This window comes from Scomber japonicus, chromosome 8 (genome assembly GCF_027409825.1).
Source record: "Scomber japonicus isolate fScoJap1 chromosome 8, fScoJap1.pri, whole genome shotgun sequence".
NCBI lineage: Eukaryota > Metazoa > Chordata > Actinopteri > Scombriformes > Scombridae > Scomber > Scomber japonicus.
The window spans coordinates 21,247,488-21,272,367 of NC_070585.1; the positions used below are offsets into that span (position 1 = coordinate 21,247,488).

Here is a 24,880-nt window from a genome sequence, read left to right on the forward strand (position 1 = left end):
TTTTATTTTGTTTATTTTTTAATAGCAAACCAATGTTAAGATTTTTTGCAAACATTTACATTCTGGTTAGCGTTTACAATGTACCATAAAGGACAATAATTAACTCTGTTAAAAGGAGGGGGGGCCTAAAGATAGATTACAGTCCACACCTCCTCTGTTCTGACACATTGGTCTCTGTCATATGACTTCCATTTCCTGGTACAGCGGCTCAGCTTCATCTTAAACGCCGCTGAGTGAGCGTCTCTGTCCGGCTTTCTCCTCTTCTCTCCGGTGTCTGGCACTCTAAAACTATCAGGCGATCATGTCCCGATATGCTGCATTTGTATTATTCCTCGCACTGGGAATTGGTACGTATAACCACATTGAATAATATTTAAATCTGCAAAAAAAGAAGACCGGATAAAATCTCTATTATGCCAAGTGACGTGATTAAACTTCTGGGGCCTGGTTCTGCTGAGCTCAGCCTTTATGCTGCTGTTTGAAGATATTTAAATATATTTGGTGCTTGTAGCTTGATTGTCAGTCTTCTTTAACTACAAAGACATACATGTGCCATTTTTGTGGGGTGAATTAACTGTAGAGGCCTTGAAGAACCGAAACCACCATCAGCTGTTCACTTGGAGGAGTCGTGATGTTTTGCTAATGTGGCTAGCTTGCTTGCTAATTGTTACCTACGTCAACAACGCCGCTGAGAAGCAGCTAAACCGCCGAGTCAGTCATAAAACACTGCATTCGTTCACATACATGCTGTTTTAATTTTTATGCCAAAGCTCAGCATCTAGACTATATACAGAAAATAACTTAAACTAGCCAAACGTTGGGACGTATACTGATATCATATATAACATAAGGCGTATATGTTATAATGTGTTGACAACGGTAGCTAACTTCGCGTTAGCTTACTGTTGGGATCATTTGAAAGCTAAAGTTTGATTTAATAATTAAATCGAAGCTTGCATGAGTGATGTCTGCGCATAAAGACACTCAAACAGCAATGCTTTCAACATATAAGGGCGCTTACAGCCTTGTAGGTACAACGTAAGATGAGTCAACGTTGTGTTAGCGGGCTAATATAGTTAGCAACTTTTGGAGGTTTACAGTAAGTTAGCACGTGACCGAACGGCAACAGCGAGTTACCGTTCAGCTACCGTTGTCATGCGATGTACCGTTAAATTAACGTTACTTAATGTACTCCAACGTTATGTGATTTTACCATTAAATTAACGTTACTTGATGTACTGTAGCGTTATGTGATTAGTCAGCGTTGGTAAATCTAACTGTCAGATTGTGACCATTGTGACCCATCTATGAAACTAACGGAGAGCAATCACGTTAAAATAAGATCACCTTCATTTAAAATAAACGTTTCAAATGAGAAATCCGCTGTAATCTCTTGTGTTGATGGTGTACTTGAACTGCTGATAGTACGTTTAAATGACAGGCTCACAGTGTTTCGTGTCTAAAACAACAGTTAGGCGCCCAAATAAACACTGAAAATAGCTTTTCTTGCTTTTATCATTCCTCCGGTTAATACTGACCATCAGAAGATTCATTCATTAATGTACTGTCAATGTAGCTGATGAAATCCACAAGCCTGTTTTTGTGCCAAAATGCAGTAACTAAGGACATTTACTTAAGTGCTGTAGTTAAGTAAAATTCATGACCTAGCAACTGCATTTATTTGACAGCTTTAGTTACTTGCAGATGACGATTTGACACAATGGATAATATAACAAGCTTTTAAAATACAACACATTGTCAAAGATGGAACCAGTGATTTCAGCCTTGTCAGCGTTTGATATACAGAAAGCAGTATGTCGTCCACTCACATTTCAGATGTCTGAGTTATTAACAGCTCGACCAAATACTGATACTTGGTTTCATTTTAATAAATGTTCAAATGATAATGATAATATTTCACCAAAAATGAAAGATTAGAAAAAAGTCCAAAAAGTGAAAACAGATGTGTATCAGAACTTTGTTGTTTCTTCTTTCCTCTCCCATTAATCATCTCATGACCCCTCTGATTTATCTCATGACCCTTTGGAGGAGGTCTGACCCCTAGGCTGGGAACCTGTAGACTAAATTATATTTTATATCCAGTTAGGCCATAGTTTATATACTATATAAAGTTGTATTTTGACATTGCTGTAGTGGTGCTTTTACCTAAGTAAAGGATCTGAATACTTCTCCCCCCACCGTTTTAAAGTTTATCTGAGGCTTTTTATCTGACTGTAAATATGGTGGATATCTACTTGACATGACTAGCTCACACTGCTGAAGCTCCATATAAACTTTATATAATATTTTTGCCAATAGAAAAGTGTGAACCCACTGTAGATTTTGGCCCCTATTACTTGGAAAACTTGCTCCACTGTTCATGGACACCTGACCTTGTTTTAAGACACACTTGAAAAATTGCATACCCATCCTTTAAGTTAGTTTCCACTGCTGACTGATTCAGCGTTAAGGCATGTGACCCATAATGTTCTTGTGACCTGATTAGGAATTTCAAATATTTTACTGCTGCAAATGTTCTTACCATACTTTATCTCATACTGTGTTTACATTTTGGTCGCACCAAAAATAATGCCCCTATTGTATTGAGTCACACATTTTGATTTTAGTTTACAGAGACTTACCGAGACCAAACACTGGTTCAGGTACAGGTTGTGACTCTAAACCTGGCACTCCTATAAAAAGAAATTATTTTTATAGCCTAGGTCATCTATGTGAATCATGTTGGATGATTTATAAGCTTGCGTTACCTGCGGATTGTAGCAGTCAGCTGTTGAGTTGATGACAAAGCATAATATCTAAATCATAGTTAATCCAAGTGGACCTTGGCCTATCTTTTGTTAAATTGTATACAGATTCCTAGCACTAGTGGAAAGGTGCTCTGTTTCAAGTACTTCAAGTATGGAGTACACTATCTTTTAAAAATGTTAGTAATAATAGTGTTTTCTTGATTTCCACTACGTAGAAATGAGTTTGTATTTGCTTCAAAATGTGTTGTATTGGAACAAATAAACTTCACATAAAGTGTCTGTGTTTATTCCACATGTTGCATCTATATGTTTAGTGAAAAGAGACTAACTGGAACTTGATAATAATTCAGAATAAATTCAGTAATTTCTTTTCTTTTCTTTTCAGAACTCCATCTGTCACATGGTACTGAGGTGTCGGTCACTGGCAAAGATGGCAAGTTATGCCTGTATGCAAATCTAATGGTCAACTTCTCAGTCTCATATGAAGTCACTGGCAATACGGTGGGTGTCTACTCTAAGTCACACACTCTTCTACTTTGACCTGTGTTTGTGTTTGGTATATATGCTATGCTGATTTGCTAATGCGACACAGCAGTGCTGCAGTTTCCAGACCACCTCAGTGGTGTGATAATCAGACAGCTCTAGTGGGAAGAAAATGTCACCATGAAAAGGAAATGGTGGAAAAGGAATAGGGGCAGTCACTACAAAGCAAACATATATTCTTGCTATTCAGCATTTCAGTGTGTGAGTTGTCCTGGTGCATATCCTGCACTTGTTTTGTCCTGTCCTTTGACGAGTGAGTTGTTGGTCTACAGAGAGACGGTCACAGAAATTAATGTAATTGTAACATACTTTCATGTTTCGTAATTGTTCTTTTCTACTAGAATGAATTTATCATATCAGCTGTTTAACATATTTAGGTCAATATCATCTTGTCATCTTGTTTTAATAGTTAAACATTTATTGGACTTAATATTTGTGTCATGCACATCAGATAAACAAATAAGCTTTTTCCCCATTGCCTCTTAGCTTTACTTTGGGAGACATGTTTGTGTACATTCAAATTGTACTCAGTAAATCTTTATTGTGTTCGCACTAACTAAAACTTTGCTTAGCAACATTTTTTCTTTATACATGTCTCACAAAATCTATGGTATATACTCCTGTCAGATAAGGTTACACTCTGCTCTCATTTCAGAATGAAACAGCTGAGATTGAACTTCCCAGTGGAGTCAAAAGTGATGGAAGTACATGTGATATCGCAAGCTCAGAGCTGATGCTCAGTTTTGGAGAAGGTCACTCCTGGAGTATGAAATTCACAGTAAATGAGAAAACAACATACCAGGTGGACTCCATCACGTTTTCCTACAATCTCAGCGACTCGACCTACTTCCCCAATTCTTTGTCAAATGGTGACTTCTACACTTCACAATACAAGCAAGAATATACACATGGACAAAAGATGTTGTACTGATGCTGATGTGTTTCTGTTTTGCTTTTTAGGAACCATGAACGTGACCATGAAGCCTCACATTGCAAACGTTGGCATGGACACCTGCTACTCTTGCAAGAGTAAAGACATGATCCAGTCTGACTCGGTCAATCAGACACTGTGGAACGTGCTCATACAGGCTTTTGTCAGTAACGGCAGCAAGAGTGAAAACGGTGAGTGTAGATGAAACTTCACGTCTCATCCTGGCTCTAATAACTATCTCCTGTCTCTATTGACGACCTCCTCTCTTTGTTTTTCTCTCTGCACAGTCACCACTTGCTCCGCTGATTTGCCTGTTACCACTGTTGTCCCAACCACTCCCACCACCACTACCACAGCAGCTCCAAACTCGACTACCATTGCCCCTCATAATACCACCACCCCCCCAACCACCATCCCAACCACCACCCCAACCCCTACCCTGCCCCCACCCGTGACCGGGAAGTACAGCATCAAGTCAGATGAGAACAGCACAGCCTGTCTGTTGGCCAGCTTTGGCCTGCGGATTGGTTTCAAGCAGGGAGACGTATGTTCAGAAACACAATTAATCCTTTTGTTTTATACACAGGTGATCTTTGTGGCTGTTTCTTATTTGGTTCCCTTCATTTCCATCTGCTTTAGAAATATCAGGAGATGAACTTGGATCCTAATCCTAATGTGACCGGGGTCTCTGGATCATGCGGAGTCAACAGCAGTGAGCTGTTGCTGACGTCTAACACAATGACCGTCATGTTAACCTTCGCCAATGTAAGTCCTCAACATGTTGGATATGTTGTTTTGATACACTGGCCTGGTTATATTTAAGATTTCATTTGAATTGTTTTCCTTTTTTTAATCTTTATGGCTGCACCATTTCTCAGAGAGCCAGAGAAAAAGAGCTGCCTTGTTTCACTATCGTAACGTAGCCAAAATATGCCACATTTTATCCAACTCACACATTGAAGTCCTTGTATATGCATATGTAACATTCAGAATCAACTACTGTAAGGCACTTTATTCTGTCCTTCACAATATGACCGCAACAAAAGGTCTCAGTTTGGTCCAGCTGCCAAACTCTTCAAGATCTAAGAAGTTGGATCATAGTAGTGATGTCTTTGTATTGGCTACCAAGTCAAGCAAGATCTGAAAGTCCTTCAACTTACTCAAAAGGCTTTAAATGGATTGGTGGCTCCTTCGTATATCTCCATATCTCTGTCTTATTACTCCATATAATTACATCCTTTTATTTCTCTTGATCCTGGTAGACATAAAAACTCCCCTTCTTTGGAATCAATATTCAGGAGGCAGGTTTCGTTGAGATTTTCAGATTCAGGCTGAGAACACATCTTTTCTCTGTGTACTGTGGCCTCTCCTAATTTATCCAGAAGGGAAATCAAATCACCAGCTGTTTTCCTGTTTGATGAATAGTTACCTCAGTTCTGTTCTGGTGTTATGATCTCTATTTTTAAATATCTAACCTCAGTCCAGTTGTTATGTTAACATTATTACCTTTGTTTGTGTGTGTGTGTACTTTTACATGTGAAGTTGTGTGTTTGGGTTGTCCGTCCATCCCACCCACTTGAACTCAAAGCTGATCTGATTAGATTTTAGTGGTCGAAGTTCAAGGTCACTGCAAACTTATAAAACATGTTATGGGCCATAATGCAAGTCTTGATATGCTAATTAAGTTAAGCACAAATGTTTGATAGGATATAATTATGATGCATTTTAAAGTCTTCACAAAAAATATTTTACGTGCCTGGACAGAAATGAATGTAAACTGCAACTTGAATAATTGGTGGAGGTAGCAAAAGCAGTATTTCTATGTTTTACTTAATGTAACTTGTTAAGAGGTGATGAGCACTTTAAATTAACTGAAGTTTACAGGTTGTTTTGAAACTGCTGGAAGGTTATTGGTTATTATGACAAAATATACACCAATACATCTTTAAACTAATTTTTAATCCTATTTATGTGTTTGTTTTTGTCTGAAATACAAATGCTACAAATACCATCTTTGTTATCCTTTCGTATCTCAGGTTGGTAATCACTGAATTAGATGGATAACAAACAGGCTGAAACTTGTCTGACATTATATAAGTTCACAGGATGCAATGAAATGTGAAATGTACACTGACTATCACTCATCTCTTAGATTTGAGAAGGGTAATGTTTTTATCCTGGATGCCTTTGGTAGTTTATAAAGGCTGGTGGGGATGTCATATATTCACAATAAATGACTTTGAAGCACATTCTTTTATATCTGAACTTGTATTTTTCTTCTGACAGGACACAAAGAAATTCCGCCTTCATGCTCTGAACATCACTGGAAAAACGAGCTCTGGTAAGTATAAGTATCACACCTACCCACATACACCACACACCACACCCAGATGTCTAAACATCTGTGTGTTTCTTTCCAGGTGTTGTGTTTTCTGAGGCGAACAGCAACCTGAGTCTGTGGGAGGCCGCCGTCGGCAGCTCCTACATGTGCAATAAAGAGCAGAACTACACCATCACCAACCTGCTCAGCATCTACACCTACAACCTGCAAGTTCAGCCCTTTGGAGTGAAGAAGGGCGTTTTCAGTACAGGTAGGTTATTCCTTCATGTGTCTGCCTACACTGCTGCCTGAGTCCCCAACAAACTGTCTCATATTCAGAGTTTTAAAAATGTGTTCTAAAGGTTGAAATGAGGAACACAAGCAGGGTGCAAAATTAACTTTGGATGTTTAAATTTCCCCAGCTACTCAATAGATTACAATTGGGGGTTTTTAGCTGATGAGTGAAGCAAATCTACCAGACACTTGAATATTTTAACAGCATTTGTCTGTTGTCTGGTGCTATTTTTGTGCCCTGAACACACATGGTCATAATTTTACCAATACAAGAGCAGGATGTCAGTTGAACAAATTGATTTGAAATAACAAAACATTCAAGATAGCATTTCAAATTTCCTTTTTAACAGTATAAACAAACATAGTTTGATAAATATTAATTTGTTGGTTTAATGAAAGATGTTCCATTCAGGACCTCATGTACTGCAGAAAATAATAAGTATTAATACTTAATCAAAGCCTTAATTTAACTATTGTGTATGTTTTGTGGTAAGTATGTGTTTTCAAGTAAATTTATATTGACATAGAATACAAATCAACACAGTGTAAGCTATCCTGCCTCAGGACAGCATTAATACAGCATTGTGTTTATTAAGTAAGAGTTTTGTGAAACATTGTGTACTCCCTTCATGTAAACCAGATGTAAAAACACAAACACACCTGGTTTGCACTTACAGTAAAATACCAGTTTTTATCTGATTAAATGAAATGATCAAGATGACATGCAATTCACCATTTGATAATTAATTTGGCACTGCTCAGTATAATGACATATCATATACTGACATACTTTGTCTGGAGCTAAAAATAGATTTCAGACAGCTGATTTCCAGCCGAAGTCATGACCGGTGATCATTTTTATTTCATATCAACTATCAACCAAGAGAAGTAGTTATATATATATAAATGATTGATTCTCTACTTTTCTGGCTTGTGAACCCTTAAATCTAAGCAATATCCACTCATAACATGTAATTTTAGGAATTTAAAATATGCTTGAAGAGATGAAAGTATCCAGTATTTTGCAAGGGGAGAAAAAACAAAAATTAGAGAAAAACACAATTTGGTGTCATATTTTGCTCAACCATCAAATCCTCAAAAAAGACATTATTATTTCTAACCACGCTCATCCCGAGCTAAAGTCCATCTTCCTCATCACTTTAAATACCTCATGCAGAAACTCATTTATATAAAGTTAATCTGTTGTCATCTGTCCTATCGAAGGTGTTCATTCATATGAGAAAGGTGTCATGTGACAGGTTGAAAGTGGAGACATCACATGTTGTATGTTGACACAGTTGTGTAGCTCGACTCTTCCGTCCTGCTGCTTCACTCTTTTGTCTTTCAGGATGTGTTTGTTAATCCACCTGTTGACTGACTCTCTTTTTATCTGCAGCCCATGAATGTTCATTGGATGACACCAGCATCTTAATCCCAATCATTGTTGGCGCTGCGTTGGCTGGCTTGATTCTCATTGTAGTGATCGCTTACGTGATTGGTCGAAGAAAGACTTATGTTGGATATCAGACCCTTTAAATCCATTCTGCAATCAATCAGGAAATATCACGGGGTTCCCAAGCCTGGTCCTTGGGGTTCATGTGCAATCAAATTCATTGGCAAATAACAATTCAAGAACTTAAATCTAAAACTTGAGAAGAGTAGTTTCATAAACAAAACATAATTGTATTATCTGTTTGTATTGAAGCTTTTTGGTCGCCTTGAGACATGATATGCACATCAAGCAGTTTTGAATAGCAGCCGTCTGACGGATCTTTAATGATAAAAGAGATCCGTCTAAAAGTCAGTGTAGAGATCTGAGGCTTGGTGTTCTCAAGGACCAAACTTGTGCATGCCCCATGTTTGTGTTTGTTTCTGTTGTTTTCTGGATGTCTTGTCTTTCCTTTTTCGTTGTTTTTGTTAATGGAGCAAGTGCAAGATCCTCGCAAACCCTTTTTAACTGTAAGAAATCACAATGTAAAATGAGACTAAATACTCTCTCAGTATGTTCAGTATGCACTACTTACAGTTCTTTTAATTCTGCATATCTTTTAACACTGGATATGTTATCATTTCAGGATCTTGCATTTGCTCTGCAGACATTCCTTTTTTGTTTGCTTTTGTCATTATTTAATCTCTGTGCACATTTTAGTTTTTACTTCCTTTATGGTTTGGCTTTTCATCCCCTGAAATTATTTTTATTGTCAACACTTAAAAAATTTCCTCAGAATTCCAGCTGAAAATCCTTTTAGAAACTAAAGGAAGATAGTCGAGCAGCTTTCTTTCTTTGCTCATCATTAACAAGGATGAAGGTCTTCTCCATTTGGAAAGTTATTAAAGGAAATGTGCTTCAGCCCATGTTTGCCCCTGTAGAGCAGGAGAAACATTTGTCCTGATTATGTGGCTCCAATCATCCAATCATGATAAGAATGTGAAATCAAAATGTGTGTTGTTTGAACGTTGATGGGCCTCTTTTTTTGTTTTTCAAAGAAGACATTTTGATAATGTCAAGCAGTAAAAGTCCAGGTGGGAGTAAAACACCAACGATGCTGCTCTCATTAGTGTTATTAATTACACCTGTGCTTCTCCTGCGTGTCAATGTTGGCCGTTTTTAAAAAGGTCTCTTACATTTGCACAAGTTCAAGTCAGAGAATAAATCTAAATAAAGAAAAGATCCAACAGAAAAGATTTTGGCATTAGGTTTAGAAAAGGGACAGTACTTTTGTGTAGATATTCACTTTCAGCGCAGATTAATCCAAAATGATGGATATTTACATGTAAATGCACTAAGGCGCTCTTTACATTTTTGCTTATTTGTGTTGAAACTGTGTCACATGATTTCACCTGTGTGTAGGCCTGGGCTTGGCGTGAGCTCTGAAAGATGCAGCTTGATCAGAGGCTGTTAAAGCTCCTTTAAAATCAGACCACTTTATGTATTTTTCTTCATTATTGAACAACTGAAATTTAAGATGAGTTAACCGACTTCATCAGGACTGTGTGGGTGCTGGTGTAATGATCGGCAAACAACCCCACAGCTACCATCAGATTATGATTCAGGTATTAATAAATCCTCACTCGTGCACAGATGTACACCAAACCTGTGAGAAGAGGACAGACACATTAAAATCTGCCAGGTTAGATATTAAATAGACAAAAAATGCTCCAAGTTTGTTAGTTTTTTTTAATGTAGGAGAGCGTTCTATACTGAAGGGGCTTTCACATCTGTTTGGTTCAGTTTAAATGAACTCTGGTGCCCTTTTGGTTCGGTTCATTTTGAACTGGTGTTGAAACCTGTTAATCAAGCTCCAACCAGACTGACATAATTTCATGATATTTGATTTTAAGCATAAAATCAGAAGTTACTATTAAGTCCATCTGCTGATAAAACAATCTGTAGGTTATATAACTTGCATTTATTCAGTGTGGTAACCATGGTAACACATAGGAACCACAGCACATGAGTATGGAGATTTTCCCTGATAAATGACTTCCCATAATATTAAAGGACAAAATAACTTTTTTTGGGCCCTGTTTCTCTTGACTGTTTCATGGTTACAGCTCTCCATTTGTTTGAATTACAACAGTGAGAACATGAACCTGACCAGAGCTAAAAGGCAGTGGGTTTTTCATTGTCCCTCCCCGATTTGATCCAAATAAACCAAACCACTGATGTGAAAGCACCTTAAAATCATTAAAGTCAGGGAGCTGGTTCAGGGTTGCAGTGAAGCAGTTATCCGGGATGGAGGCAAGCCCAAGAATGTGTATTTTTGTAATGATAGTAGACAAATGTGACACGTTGGTTGCTTTGTGGTATTGCATACGTCTAGAGTGCCGTGTACTGTTTGCCTCGTTCCAACCGGAGCAATGCAAGCAGTTACATGAAAATCACTCTTAATTATTTGCATCGATAAATTGCTCAGAAAATCTTGCTTCCCCAGGACATTGTACACATGTATGAATAATGGCTTTTAAATCAAATGCAGGCTTGTGATCGTTGCTGTCTTGTTCATTTCAGCTTTGTAAAAATTTAAGTTGCCTTAATTATAAAGATGGTTTTGCAGCACTAGTATAAAAATTCTCCTCAATAAATCATCCAGTAGATTTATCACCATGACAATTGTGCCTTTAGTTAAAGAACAATCCGTTTTGTATATTCAATAACTCATTAATACTGCTGATCTATAATTATTGGGTAACTTGATAAGCTTTGGATCATTATTTAATGCCCCTTTAGGTGTGGAGAACATTGCACATGTTCAGCAAAGGGAAATTTGTGCTGCAAGACCATCTTCATCCACATCAGTTCATGTGTGTTAATGTGGATACAAATGACTGCTGATTTCATCTACATTGTCATTTGCTGTTAGTTATTATAAATTTGGATTTCAGATATTGTGTGTCAGACTGACGTGGAGCTTTTTAACATTTTTGACGTTCATAAAAATAAAAAATGCGTTGTTGTCCTGGACGTTTGAGTAAATGTTTATTCATTTGTTAAAAAAAAAAAAATACTTGGTTGGTGGGCTACTTCTCTTTTCCTGCTCTCCATGCATTAACTTTTTTTTTTTTTCTTTTAACTTTTTTAATTCTCCTGTTCAGCCTATAAGACATTCACCTCTCTGCTCTCTTCACTCTCGTCTAGCTGAGGAATGCCAGGGTGATGCGGAGAGCTTCCTTGTTCCCATAGCTGTTGGAGTGGCCCTGCTTGTTCTCATTCTTATCGTTCTGCTGGCCTATTTCATCGGAAGAAAGAGAAACATGGCCAGCGGCTATGAGTCCTTCTAGTTTAAACCTGCTTCATTTAGATGTTAGTCAGTGAATCGCTGCCTGTTTGGCTTTCTGCCTGTTTGTGAAAAATTACCAGTGTGGTGTTGCATTAATGTTTCTTTGTAGTGTTCAGTGCTGTTGACTGCCTGACAAAGATTTTGGGAAATAGTTATTCACTTTCTTGCCAAATTAGAATATTGATACCACTCTAAATGTTTGAATCTATGGCCAGCACACAGTTAGTGTAGCTTAGCACAAAGACTGGAAACAGATGGAAAGAGTTAGCCTCGCTCAGTTTGAAGGGTTAAATAAAAAAGCTCTCTAACATGTTTAAACGTGTTAAATCTGCACTAAAACAAAATGTAAAACTGACATGTCATGAGTTTACAGGGGGCTATGTGTCATTAATTTCTTCCTATTAAATAGTGTCTATATAATAGTATTTAAATAATAATGTGAACTGACATTTCAGACACATCTTTGTAACATCACTGACAGGTTTAGGGTGGCATCGTCGTAATTTTTAATAGCTAGAAAATGCGACTTCTTGCTTTTGGGGATTGTTAGAAAAGTGTGCATGCTGTGGACAACTTCTTTCATCCCATATTAGTAATTTTTGAGGGTGTCACTTACAGCATACATTTGCACACTCATTTCATACACTACATAAATTGTTAAAGGGTAAATATTGTGCACTATTTAGCAAAAAGGGAGTGATTTTTCGACACAGCCCAGAAAGAAATAGTTAGGTGTATAACCAACTGTTTTTTACATAAATGTGATATAACTGCCTCATTGGTGAGCCTTAAAATGCTTTCTAGATAGATTTTATTACCTTTGGAAAGATTCAGGCCACCTGTTTGCCTGTGTGTCCAGTCTTTAGGCTAAGTTAAGCTAACTGCATCTTTAACGTGCGGCCATCCTGTCATCTTACTGAGAAGTAAATATACAGTATTTCCCAAAAGGTAAAATTATTCTGATCATTCTGCCTAAAATTAATGTTCATATAGAATAATGATAAATCTCCACATGGGTGATTTCCTTCTTGTGCTTTTGATATATTTGACGTCTCTTTCTTCGACATGATTTTGATTCTCTTTGTGGAAATGTGGTCGTTTTCTAGGTTCTGATCTATTTTCTTGCTATTTCTGCTTCATCTCTAACCCTTTAAAGTCTCAATCCTTCTCGTCATGGTGTTTTCCACCGTCTAAACCACTAACCTGCTGTCTCTCTGTCTGTCTGTCTGTCTGTCTGTCTTCCTGTCTGTCAGCTGAGGAATGCTTCCTGGACTCTGATTTGAGCTTTTTGGTGCCCATTGCAGTGGGCGTGGCGCTCAGCTTCCTAATCATCCTTGTGCTTATCTCTTACCTGATTGGCCGGAGGAAGAGTCGCACCGGCTACCAGTCTGTATAATCCAACCCTGGCTGCTTCTGCCTCTCACTTTTCCAACCCTCTCAGCTGTTTAAAAAAAAACACCACACTCTCCTCCTGTAACCCCCCTCTCCTTCTGTTTCCTGTGAGGCAGCGTCACCCTGAAAAATAACCTTTATAGCTTATTTCTCGTACAGTTTCAAATTGATCCCGGCGACCCCAACCACCCACACCTCCTACCCCCTCCCCTGAATGGTTTTCTTTGTTTTGCTTCAATGCCAATGACTGAATCAAGTACCAAAACATTTATGATCGATATTGCACCGTTTGATTATAGATTGCATGTTTTAAAAATCAAATTTATGGCTGTGAGTAGCCGTCCACATCCTTCCCAGAGAGCCCCCTCCTCCTCCTCTTCCACCTCCTCTCCTACCGCAAGAGGCTTTTTCCTCTCAGTTTCTGTGCTGTACAATAGTATATGTGTAAATTAATCTCTTGTATAGAATGAATGACGCTGATTTTTTGATGACTTGAATGTACGAGCAAGCTAATAGATCCACTGTTGTCATTCATACCCCCAGAAACCATTGTTTTGTTGAGTTTATGCTAATTGCACATGTTTCTTTAACCCTTAATTACCATAGAAATTAACAGCTAAATTACATCTGCTGCACATTTAGTCACTTAATTGTAGTTTGATGAAAGGGACACTAACTTATGAAGACACTTTACCAGCACTGGGACCAGTTTTTTTTTTCTGGAAATGTGTAATGTTAGACATTTATATTTCTGTCGTTCATGTTAGGAGGATAGAAGATTTTTTTCTTTAATTGTACATTTATTTTAAAAAAAAGATTAACATGATTATTTCGTTGAGTTTATTATATTGTTGTCACCTTGTAATTCTCTGTTATTTCAAAACTGTGACGGATGCATATTTTGGCATTTGGGAGTCTCAAGCCTGATTTAAGTAAACACCACGTTTGTCTCCAGGATTAAATTTGGTTGAATGTACATAAATCTGACAACTGGTTAGAGTAAGAGTAACACACTCCCCACGATGTGATAGTACTGAAATATCAACAGCATGACAGTATGAAAGCCATGAATAGTATTTCCCCTTGCTGGTCTTATTTCACACCTTCTTATAGGCATCATTCTCAGTTCTTTACGTTTGCTCACTCCCTTCTGACAGTTTGTGCCTTTCTGTTGTGCACCTCTTGAGTTGCTTGCTTGAAGCTTGTCTCCATCTGATGAAGAATGTGATGTGATGAGCTTGTTTAACACAAGTGGGGAACAAATTAAATAAAGTTCGTTCTTGTTTTGTATCACTGTGCAGCTTTTTTATCGACAGTTTGTGTCCTGCTTTTATTGTGGAGCCACATTGCATAGAGTCTTGTGACTGGACTGAATTCAAAGGTTAACGGTTTTAAACTGATCATTCACACCGACGCGTGAACTGCTGTGCCTGCTCAAACTGTTGTTTCGACTTTGATCAATGTTGTGCTTTTTATAGCCTGTAATGGTACACAGAAGCATGACACTCAGCTGCAGCTATAACTGGCATGTGTGCAGATATGCAAGTTGACCCTGAGGTCACACCAGATGACATAGGCCTAACTTACAACTACAACATGTTTAAAGACTAACTGACTTGGTGTTTTGTCGTCATTTACTTAACTTTGTCGATGGTTTTGGTCTTGCAGCTGCACTGCTTTATGTGTAAAAATAATAACTACTGTGCAAAGGTTTTTGGCACTAAAATAGAAAAGGGATGTTGTCATAAATACTGTCATGAATATTTTGTATCTATTATCTTTCATCCCTATTTGATCTGACCACACTCACCAGTTCTCCTCAGTACACCTGCAGTTTTTCAAGACAGGAAGGTTGTCCAAAGCATCTTGGAGAACTCAAGTTGTTCTATTGATTTCGAATTTCAGCTGCTTCAGTCTCTTCATTTGATCCTAGACTTACTCACTGACGTTAAGATCAGGGCTCTGAGGGGGTCAAACCATCTGTTGTAAGACTCCTTGTTCTTCTTATGGATATGACGGTTCTTTATGATTCTGGTTATATATTTGGGGTCGTTGACATGCTGCAGAATACATTTGGGATTGCCTCCCTGATGGTTCTGCATTACAGATGTTTAAGAATCTAAACATCATAAGAGCATAAAACTTTTGCACAGTACTGAACATTGTGTACCTAAAACTCAATAAGTTGGGTTAGGGTTAGGGTTAGGGTATTGAAATGCTTCCCTTTTTCACAACTAAGGTTGCACACTTCATGGAAATGACAACATTTAAAGAGTTCCATAAAACATTGTTATTACATCAAATAAGGTCATATTTCATGTTTTCTAAACTATATATGTGCCATGTAAAGACAGATGTATATTACTTTAGTTAGCCAAAAAGACAATCGCAGACAATCTAATCAGTATATTATTCTAATAAAGTCACATTGTGTTTAAATCAAATTATGTTTATAAGAAATTATCTGTGTTTAGAAAATGTCCTGAAGTATCGATATGATAAACTGTTAAATGTGTTATTTCTAAGCTTTTAAAGAAGGAGAACAGAAACTTCAGGGTAATTTTGCAAGTGGAACAGCAACAGTGTAAACCATTTTTGTGATAGTAGCTGTTCAAATGCTTTCACCTTCACAAATATGTTTAAACAGTAACAATAATTTGTAGTTTTGTAGCTGAGAATAGCACAGTTTGAGTGTGTGGGTACATTTTTAAGACTATGAGTACCGTGCAGAAGAAAACTTACAGTACATACCAGAACATTGTATTTATTATAAGAACTATAATAGGAATAAATACAACAAATGATACCAAGTTTAGTAGCACAGTTCAGGCAGGATGATTAATGCTCTCACAAAATAGTTACGCTTTTTTAAAATGGTACAGACCTTTCACAAACTATTTCACAGTACAGTATGTCTCTTTATTGATCAGTCTTGTGTAGTATTTCATTCTCAAAAGCAAATGTTTTTATAAAAGGATGCAAGAAGTGGCTTGTGATGCTTTATCATAAATGTATAATTCTGCTCTATTCAACAAAAATATAGTAATAGTGTATTTGCAGTTGTTTATTATGTCTTTTTCTTACTGTGTAAGTACAGTACAAGTCCTGCTTTCAGTGTTTGCATGATAGTTCTTTGAATTCTTAAAATATACATGTTTGAAAAATATAATGCAAAACAAATTAGTACACTTGGTCACACAAAAATGTTCACAGAAAACCATTTTTCTAACTTGACAAAACAACATTTCTAATCACCTATTAATGTTTTAAGTCATAATTGGATTTGCATAGCCAGAAAGACTAACTATTGGGCAGAGTGTAATTTAGTTTGATTAATTTTGCTAATCATTACAACATATCAGGAACTGAATTGTAACTCACTCTATGTACTCGCTCATGTGCTCAGCACTGTTTGTTGTGGACGCAGGTGCCAGAAGCACTCAAGGTACAAAGATACAACAGAAACACAAGAGTAAATGTCTACTTCTTGAGGAATTTGTTTCTCAGCAGAAGACGTGGATATTTAAGTGAAAGATGAGGAGAGGGAAATTACATATTTCATGTAAAATAATAGTTGTACATTTTCCTGCCTCATTGTCACAGGAGCATCCTGCTGGCAGCGTTATCTTTGCCTTACGCTCCGACATCCAAGGTGAAGGTCACACTGCCCAGGTAGCGGTCAGTGGGTGAATCATTAATGATACCCTTCCCGTTCAATTTGCATTGTATTTGGATGTGAGTGTCGTACTGCACTCCTGCAAAACGCACGGCCACCACCGGTGCTGAGTAGTTTACCTGTGACAGAAGAGACGTAGAGGATTAAGGCCCCAATCAGAGTTATCTTAGAAAACTTTGAGGCATCAAACTCCCACTTACATGTCTAAGCTTGCCATAGTATGGATAGTACTTCAGGTCAAAAATGCTCTTAGGAAAAAACTGGATTTCTCCCAAGGCTTCTGGTGGTCCTTTCTGAAAGAGAATGAAACTTTCTTGGCTTACACTTGTATGACATTTTCAGACATAAAATATGATAATATTACAAGTAAGGTTGCTGAAGTTGGTGTACCTTAACTCCACAAGTCACATTTACTGCTTTGCCTTGGCCAGGGAGGTAACCAATAATCTATAGGCATAGTGAGAAAAGCGTTTTAGTTTTGCATGTAATCAAACTGAATGCCAGCAGGAAAATGTATTTATATCTGAATAATTATAAAAAAAATCACATGCAAAAGTTTACTTCTGAAATCATAAGTGTTTAAACTCTCTACAACACAGCAAGTTACCATATTAAAATGTAAATCAAGTCAAAACATAGTGCAGAAGTGGCTCCGTGTCTTTTCATCCTTTCCCTAAAATGGCCACTAGATGTCACTCACTGAGAAAACTGAAGAAACAAAGCTGTTTGTGAGTTGTGCTTTTTAAAGTGTCTCACAGGTTTTGATGTTCTGTTCCTTTTGTGGACTTACCCGGTTCATCCGAAGGAGGACACATGGCCTTCCCTGAGAATAGCCATAGTGGGGGTCCTGTAGACCCGAACAGTCCCCCAACCAGGACCTCTTAAATTGACACGCCTTCCTCTCTGCACTTTCCTCCAAATCATCCTGCATGAAGTACCTGTCCTGCGTGCAGCGCATGTTCTTCTTGTCCTGAGCGCCATCGTTGTATGCTGAAAATGAAGAGCAGAGACAGAGAGATAGAGAGAGAGGGAGAGAGAGAGAGAGAGAGAGAGAGAGAGAGAGAGAGAGAGAAAGGGGAGGGAGGGAGGGAGAGGAGGGCATAAATAAACCCCTGCAACAGCTATGCCCTGCCAGACTCAGGCCTCTGATTAAGGAAGCTTGACAAAAGCGGGATGTGAAGAAGAAAAAAAAAAAAAAAAACATTGAATGGCTGCACTCTGCCCACAAAGAGGCTTCCCTTCCCAGCATGCCATGCAAGAACCAAATGGAAAAATGGGACAAAGGTAGTGAAGATGAAGGTTAACTCATTGCATGCCTACTTCATTTGAACAAACTCAACAACCTCATCAGACTCTACTGACTCACGTCTTAGATATTCATCCATAGACCTTGCATACTTCTTCCAGGATTTACGATCAGAGGCGTTGAAGGCGATCTCATGGCCCTCTAGGTGTGGAGCCATCGTCATACCTGCCAGTGGAGACCCAGAGACAGTCAACTGTGCTGAGACTCAAGTAGAACCAACAGACAGAAGGACAGTCGGGTGGAGAAATGCAGTGGTGTGAGGTTGGGGTTATATTTACCTGGTGGCATCACTCTGTCATTGAAGGTCGGATGGTAGGGACTAATAGACCACATGAGGCAAAACATACAGCCACCAAACATGGCTGCGAGAAACGTATAAAGTGCAGCATAGAAGAGAAGGATGAGGCCTGAATGGAGAGAGTGAAAAAAAGAAAAATATAATGGTGAATATTATACAGTTGACACAGTATGAACAGCAGTGGCTTTCAGAGCACAGTGCACCTTCCCTGTCTTTGATCAGAGTGGAGAAAGGTAATGAAGCATGAGGAATTTCCAGTTTTTCTGAGACTGTGTGGTCTGTCTGGTCTCCAGCTACTGTCCCTGATCAGGACGGTCACTAATTTGTTTACTCATACAAAAGCACTGTCCTCCCCTGATGTCTGCGCTTGCAAATCACTCCAATACTTTTGGTATAAAATCCACTGTACTGAGCTAATGTGTGAACCCTGGAACAAAGAAACCTTGGGAACTAGCATTGTCCTGCAATTTTCAATTAACAGCAACTAATCAAGCTAAACGTGCTCTAAATTAAATGGCTTTTGCTGTGCGGGCAATTTCACAGGGGACTAGCTGCAGCCAGCCTTGCGTCCCCAGAGCCACAAAGGCCTTTCTGTTTAAGCTCAGTGAGAATTCTCCCAGCTGTCCTTTCACTCAGGAACACAGTGAACCTCCGGTTGCCATCGTAGTGAAGGTCTTTTGCAGCCATAGAGGCCTGGCCAGCTCCAAGGAGCCCCAATCACCCCACTCTGGTATTGTGTCCCCTCTGACACACTCGTCTCACAGGACACACAGCACAGACTTCAACTCAGGGCCTTTCTTCAGCAGACACATGGGCCCCATTCCTGCACAAGTGTGCACACACTGGTTATGTGGCTAGAATGAGCTCTTTAGCCCTGCCTGGGATCCTGTATTTCAACTTGTGTGAGTAACACACACTTTCCTTGGATATTCTCTCAACACTCTAGCTAGATCATGTTTGCTATTGTGTACAGTGGACCAAGGGGAGGGGGCTCTACAGCGTCACATAGCAACTACCCTGGAATACCAAGAAGCTGCTCCATCATCATTGACTCAACAAACCCATCCAGTCTGTGCTGCTGCCAAAAGAGTTCACCTCCACCAAAAGCTCAATTTGGCAGTGGACTCTATGGAAAAAAGAAAGACAAGAGCATCTCTACGTGTTTCACTGCAACCGAGGCGGAGCCATAAGCATATTAAGTTCAACGATGAGGTCGCCAAGGCTTTGGGAAAGAGGCTGTGGAGAGCATGGTAAGATGAAGAGGAATGTGATTTCTGGCCAATGCGAGAGCCGGAACAGTGCGCTCCCGCTGGGGACACGTCCCCAGGCAGTCTGTTTTTGTCGGGACACTCTGAATTGTCCATGCACCTATGTAAACACTGAGCATGAGGACACACACACACTTGCAGCACAGTGAGTACAGTGAGTCACTGGACTGTAGAGACATTTCTAAACCTCTCAACTATCCCTGAGTGCATCCTTTAAAGACATTCAAACACCATAACTGCTCTTAATCACTGTAATCACTCAACCTTAGAAAACAAACTTTGGTTGTCTGTACATTATTGAATTTGTGCAGTAAAAATTTAAACATTTTTGCATGAATCCAAACGTCTTTCCCCACACCCCAAAAACCCCATCGCCCTGGACAACTCACTCCAGCTCTTCCCAGAGCGACCCATGAATTCGTTGGTCTCTGCATTCCACAGGTACGTCTTCAAGTCGTCTATTTTCTGGTGCAGGGTCCTCTTGGGTAAAGGCCTGCGCTTCCATCTCTCAAAGTTCAGGTCTTCCTGTTCCAGAGGCTGGTGCTCGGCCAATTCCTCCTGCTCTTCCTCCAACTCTTGGCCATGTTTGAGTATCACTTTGTGAGGCTGGTGGAAAGAAGAAGAGAAAAAGCCCTCACCACACATATTCTCAAACTGCTAAGCTCTGCAGTCAGCCTATTTGCTTTTCAAATCACTGCAGTAAAAAAATGGCATGCCTTCTGATCCGAGTATGACCGATAAGTCAACTGCCGGACAGTGCACTGCATATTCTTGGACATCGCACTGATGGTCCTGTCCCATGTTTCTGCAAATTATAAACCCGCTGGTGACCTTTCTGGCTCTCTTTGGGAGAGCTGACCTCCTCTGAGCGGACCCTCCTGCTTGGAGCAGCAGCTGCAGACAGCAGAGCTAGAGGGTCACTCTGACAGCCAGATGTTACTCACTGACTCTCAGCATCCCCAGGCCAGGACACACATATCCCAGAGGAGCCACAGGACACATGTGAGTGTCAGCAAAGAGTTTTTTTGAAAGTTTCTAATTTCTGTTAATAGTTTGAAATGCTATAAAAGACCTTTATGATTTGATAAGTCTGATGCAAATAACATTGATTATATAACAAACAGTTATTTAATTGATTTAAAAACCTAAGTAATACTAGAATTTCTGCCTTAATCACCTTAATCACATCTTCTGAGGTGATAAATGCACTTAAAGTTATATGTGTTTCATTTCATTTCAGCACTTACTGGATTTGTTGGATTATTTTTAATGAGCGTCTCCTCAGCTCCTCCCTCTGTGGAACTGGGCTCCATGTTCTTCACAGAAAGAAAAGGTACTTGTTAAACCAATCACATCTATCGTCCCCATTGAAGCAGAGCGACACATCTTCAAACTTCAACATTTTCAGCATATTTAAAAAGAAAATCTACCAGGCTGCCGGGATAATTAAACCTAAAAGCAGACCCTGGAAATAATTAATATAATAAATAGAGTTGTAATAGTGAGAAATGTGACATACCTGAACTTCTCTTTTCAATAAAAACGCAGATTAATATGTCGAAACCCTCTTGACCCCTGAAGGAAAAAAATAACGTTTGTCAAAAAGTGTTTGGGGATTTCATTAGAAAGTTTTAGGCAGGCAGAGGGGACCGAGTGTGGGGATCCTCCTTCAGCTAGGCGCGCATCATAGTGAATGAAGGCTGCACGGAGAAACACTGGGGGTGGGATACAAAGTGCTTTTTTTTGGTCCCAGAGACGTTTTGGCAGCCGCCTGGATCACAGCACTGCATTCTGTACACGCACACCATCATCCATTGTCTGCTAAGCTGGGCTACAGCAAAGCCTGAATACAATATTTATAGCCTATCCCTACACAAGACCTCGATGTCAATCATTGCGCGCTGGCTTCATATTGTCCGTGCGTAAAGACGCTCGGCAAATCACTGTTATTGGCTAATGATGAGTTCATTTTTTTTAATGTACAACTTTTAATTGTGTGTTTGTCCAACATGAGACAACTGCTTCATACATGAGATATCAGTCACTTAAGTGTTGTTAATGCACATGCATGCTGATCCAGTGTCCAGCGCGGCTCTTCCACAGACTCCTGTAGCAACTGCTCACCATAAGCTCTCCTCTGGTGAGGTTCAAGTAGTCCTCATCCCTGATCCCGTCTGCACTCCGGTCACGTAACGCTCTGTTACCCCATGCAAAAGTGGGAGAGGGGGACTTCTGAGGCTCCTCTTTTTTCCTCCTCTTTTACATGAAAAGAGAAATTGCGTCATGGAAAAAAATCTGTTCTTTGAGATTTGCGCGGCAAAAACGTGCATGTGTCCATGTCCGTGTGCGTGCGTGCATGTGTGTATTTTACAGTAAAGGCCATTGATTCTCACCACAAAGGGTCAGTAACAGGAAAGGCAAACGCCAGAACAAGGCAACGTGTGAAAATCATTAATTTCACGCACAATTTGCTTTTGCAACAGAACTTTTTTTATTTTTAGTATGCAGGTCATTTAAAAGTGTCTCCACCGCGTATTTCCTGTCGTTAAAAGCTGTGTATTCTGTGTGAGGTCCCTAAAGATATATGTACATTTGGGCATGAGCAGTTTCAGTGCAGTGAAGCCATAAATTACGCAATGTGTAGTTGCCTGTACACAACCTATCTCTAGAGTCGCTTAAATTCAATAATTTTACGTATTTAGGTTTTTAACTTGGATAAGAGTTCATCATTGTCCTTTTCGAAATCAGAGACCCCTATTATGTTTTTAATGTAAATCAGATGAGCAACATTTTTTAGGGGCAGGTCTAAGTTACTTAGGAAACATGAAATAATAGTATTTAGATCTAAAAATAAAAGTCTTTATTTTTTGGAGCAAGTGGCTGAGTGCACTACACAGCATGCATTAATGAGGGGAACAAAATGTACACCACCACCTTCTGCTGTTTTAGTTATCCAATAAAAGTTGCTGTGTGCCTGCTTGCAGAGCTGTAAGCAGGATTTTAGCAAATGAGTTCAAGGCCCCCAAAAGCAACTTTTGTATTTTAAACACAAAGGACATGACCTCAGTGTCTTATGAGCCTAATATTGATGTAAAAATAAATATTTAGACACTCTTGTGTGATTGTTGCTTTTGTTTCTGTGTATTTGCAGTTTCCTGACTAACTTCCTCCTGCTGCTATAAATAGAAGAAGTACTGTCCACCTTACATATAAAGTAAAATATCTACAAACAAAAAAAAAATAATGTTGTACTTTTTGTTTTGGAGCAGAATCTCATGAAGTTTCAATCATTCATGTGCTGCTCACTGAATGTCCAACAGCTCTTGAATGCAATGGTGTTTTTCAGACAGGAGATGGTGCTCAATGCCTGAACAGGAACCTGACCTACTGCTCCACAGCAACTACAAATCTGTGTAAGAAACAGTCACATAAATATAACAAGACAATAAACTCACTTGATTTATTTGACTTCATGTGAAGTAATTCAGACTGCCATCCAAACTATTTCCCCCCTGGTTTTTCACCAATATATCCTCAGGTGGAGACCATCATGGATGCCAGTTAATGATCCATAACAGGTTATTCTCTACTCTCAGCCACAAGTACTCCATTTTAGCTAATTAATGTGTTGTTTGTTTATAAGTGCTGCATGCATTTTCTTTAATTTGCATTGCACAGAGTTTGTTTTAAAGTTGCAGTGTAGAATGTGGTAGCATTAGGCAGAACTGACTTATGTAACATTCATAAGTATATTTTAATTAGTGTATAACCACCTGAAAATAAGAATTGTTGTGTTTCATTAGCTAGGAAAAAAACAGATAGAGAGCGGGTGCTTTTCCATGGAGTTTCATGGCCACTGTAGGTTCTCCTGCACACTTGGAAGGGGAGAGGGGAGGGTAATCAGTTAGTCCACTAGATGCAGCTAAATCTTGCACACTGGTCCCTTAACAGTTAGCAACATTCCAGGATGGCAATTACCCTCTGCTTGGTTTTTCCCCCGATGTTCTTACCCTAACCAATCTTACTCCTCATACATACAATCAAAGAAGGCAACGAGTACTAGCCAAACAGAGACAGAGTAGGGTGGATCATGACTTTACTATCCTAGGAAAAAAAATTGTTAACCACATTAGTTAACAACATGAGCAACAAACAGCTTGGTAATTGGAAAAAAAAAACTTGGCAGAAGATTTATTAATGCTCAGTGATATTAATGTATTTTATGATTATGTGTGGTCATTGTTTATTCGGAGTACCTTTTGTGGTACACCCCAAAACTGTGTGACCACTTTTGTATTTCAGTTTCTGCTGACTTAAAGCAATGATGTCTGAAATTGTGTGACGTTTATTGGAAACATGTGTGTCTATGACATAATGCCTAATTAATGTGTAGCAAGAATTTTAAGTGCCATTCCAGATGTTAGGGGTGAAGCGTCACCTGTTAATGATACAATATTCTGTATTCTGCGACAATAATTGAACCAGGTCTGATAATAATAAATGTTTGAAGACATTACTTTGTGGACCTCAAATTATTCTTTAGATGTGTAGAAATCTGCTTCCTTAAAACTCTCTCTTACACTCTGTTACAAAGTTGTATCATATAATTTGAATTGTGTCACAGAAGAGATGTAAAACCAGTCATTTCGTGGGGGGTTGTGTCAGATAAATGTATCCACTGATTTGCAGACATCTCTTTCACAATTCAAGTCAATGGGGAAAAGTCTTTTTGGCCCCAGTAGCATCACTTGATGTTGTAATTACACAATTTGACTGTTGTGTCAAATTGGCTTCGAAGCCTGGTACTCTTCCTGGGGGCTTGAGAGGTGAAGCCAAAAAAAGCCACTTCCATAAAACATAGGCTACTGGACAAGCTCTATAGGCCCAATGCGCCTATGGAGCATGCTCACTAACTCTACTAACCTCAGCTAACTTGAATGGGGGTAAAACAATTCAATGTCTTCTACACTTTAAAAATGTGATCGGATTGAATGGATCAAATTCTGATAGTAAAACGAATAATTTTGGAATAATTTTGTCCAGATTTGAGATGCTCAAAAACCATCTGCTGATTTACAGACATCTCTTTCACAATGCAAGTCTGAGAAAAAGTATTTTTGGGTATAATGGCGTCACGTGACACTGTAATGACAGGTTTGGCCACTACATCAAATTAGCTTCAAAACCCTGTGTTGCTTTTAAGGACCTGGAGAAAAAACTTTTCGTCCCGGTTATCCCCTACTTTATTTTAAATGAATATCTCTCATGTGTATCGTTATGTAAGTAGCGTTTATATGCATTAA

At 38.9% G+C, this 24,880-nt stretch overlaps 2 protein-coding genes across 3 annotated transcripts; one reads left to right on the plus strand and one right to left on the minus strand.

Moving 5' to 3' along the window:
* Positions 1-173: 173 nt before the first annotated feature.
* Positions 174-14,319, plus strand: lamp2 (lysosomal-associated membrane protein 2). 2 transcript variants are annotated; one of them, XM_053323487.1, is made up of 9 exons: positions 174-347; positions 3,154-3,269; positions 3,967-4,180; positions 4,272-4,433; positions 4,530-4,786; positions 4,882-5,007; positions 6,529-6,583; positions 6,663-6,833; positions 11,496-14,319. In XM_053323487.1, exons 1-9 carry the CDS (start codon positions 302-304, stop codon positions 11,636-11,638), a joined length of 1,290 nt encoding a protein of 429 aa, XP_053179462.1. In that variant the 5' UTR covers positions 174-301; the 3' UTR covers positions 11,639-14,319. The 2 variants fall into 2 exon arrangements, with proteins under 2 accessions (XP_053179462.1, XP_053179464.1); XM_053323489.1 differs by lacking the exon at positions 11,496-14,319 and adding an exon at positions 8,253-10,334 and having other exon boundaries at positions 175-347.
* A 1,466-nt stretch (positions 14,320-15,785) lies between these two features.
* atp1b4 (ATPase Na+/K+ transporting subunit beta 4) lies at positions 15,786-21,245 on the minus strand. Its single transcript, XM_053323981.1, has 9 exons — positions 21,097-21,245; positions 20,825-20,893; positions 19,967-20,183; positions 18,290-18,418; positions 18,072-18,176; positions 17,496-17,695; positions 17,096-17,152; positions 16,906-16,998; positions 15,786-16,824 (listed from the first exon to the last, which is right to left on the minus strand). Exons 2-9 carry the CDS (start codon positions 20,888-20,890, stop codon positions 16,663-16,665), a joined length of 1,029 nt encoding a protein of 342 aa, XP_053179956.1. The 5' UTR covers positions 20,891-20,893; positions 21,097-21,245; the 3' UTR covers positions 15,786-16,662.
* Between the last annotated feature and the right edge of the window lie 3,635 nt (positions 21,246-24,880).

Coding starts and splice junctions, on each gene's coding strand:
- lamp2 (XM_053323487.1), top strand. CDS start 302: ATGTCCCGATATGCTGCATTTGTATTATTCCTCGCACTGGGAATTG. Junction 5,008..6,528: donor TCATGTTAACCTTCGCCAAT/GTAAGTCCTCAA, acceptor TTCTTCTGACAG/GACACAAAGAAATTCCGCCT. Junction 6,584..6,662: donor CACTGGAAAAACGAGCTCTG/GTAAGTATAAGT, acceptor GTTTCTTTCCAG/GTGTTGTGTTTTCTGAGGCG.
- atp1b4 (XM_053323981.1), bottom strand. CDS start 20,890: ATGGAGCCCAGTTCCACAGAGGGAGGAGCTGAGGAGACGCTCATTAAA. Junction 20,184..20,824: donor AAAATAATCCAACAAATCCA/GTAAGTGCTGAA, acceptor TCTTTCCACCAG/CCTCACAAAGTGATACTCAA. Junction 17,696..18,071: donor TATGGATGAATATCTAAGAC/GTGAGTCAGTAG, acceptor CTTCATTTTCAG/CATACAACGATGGCGCTCAG.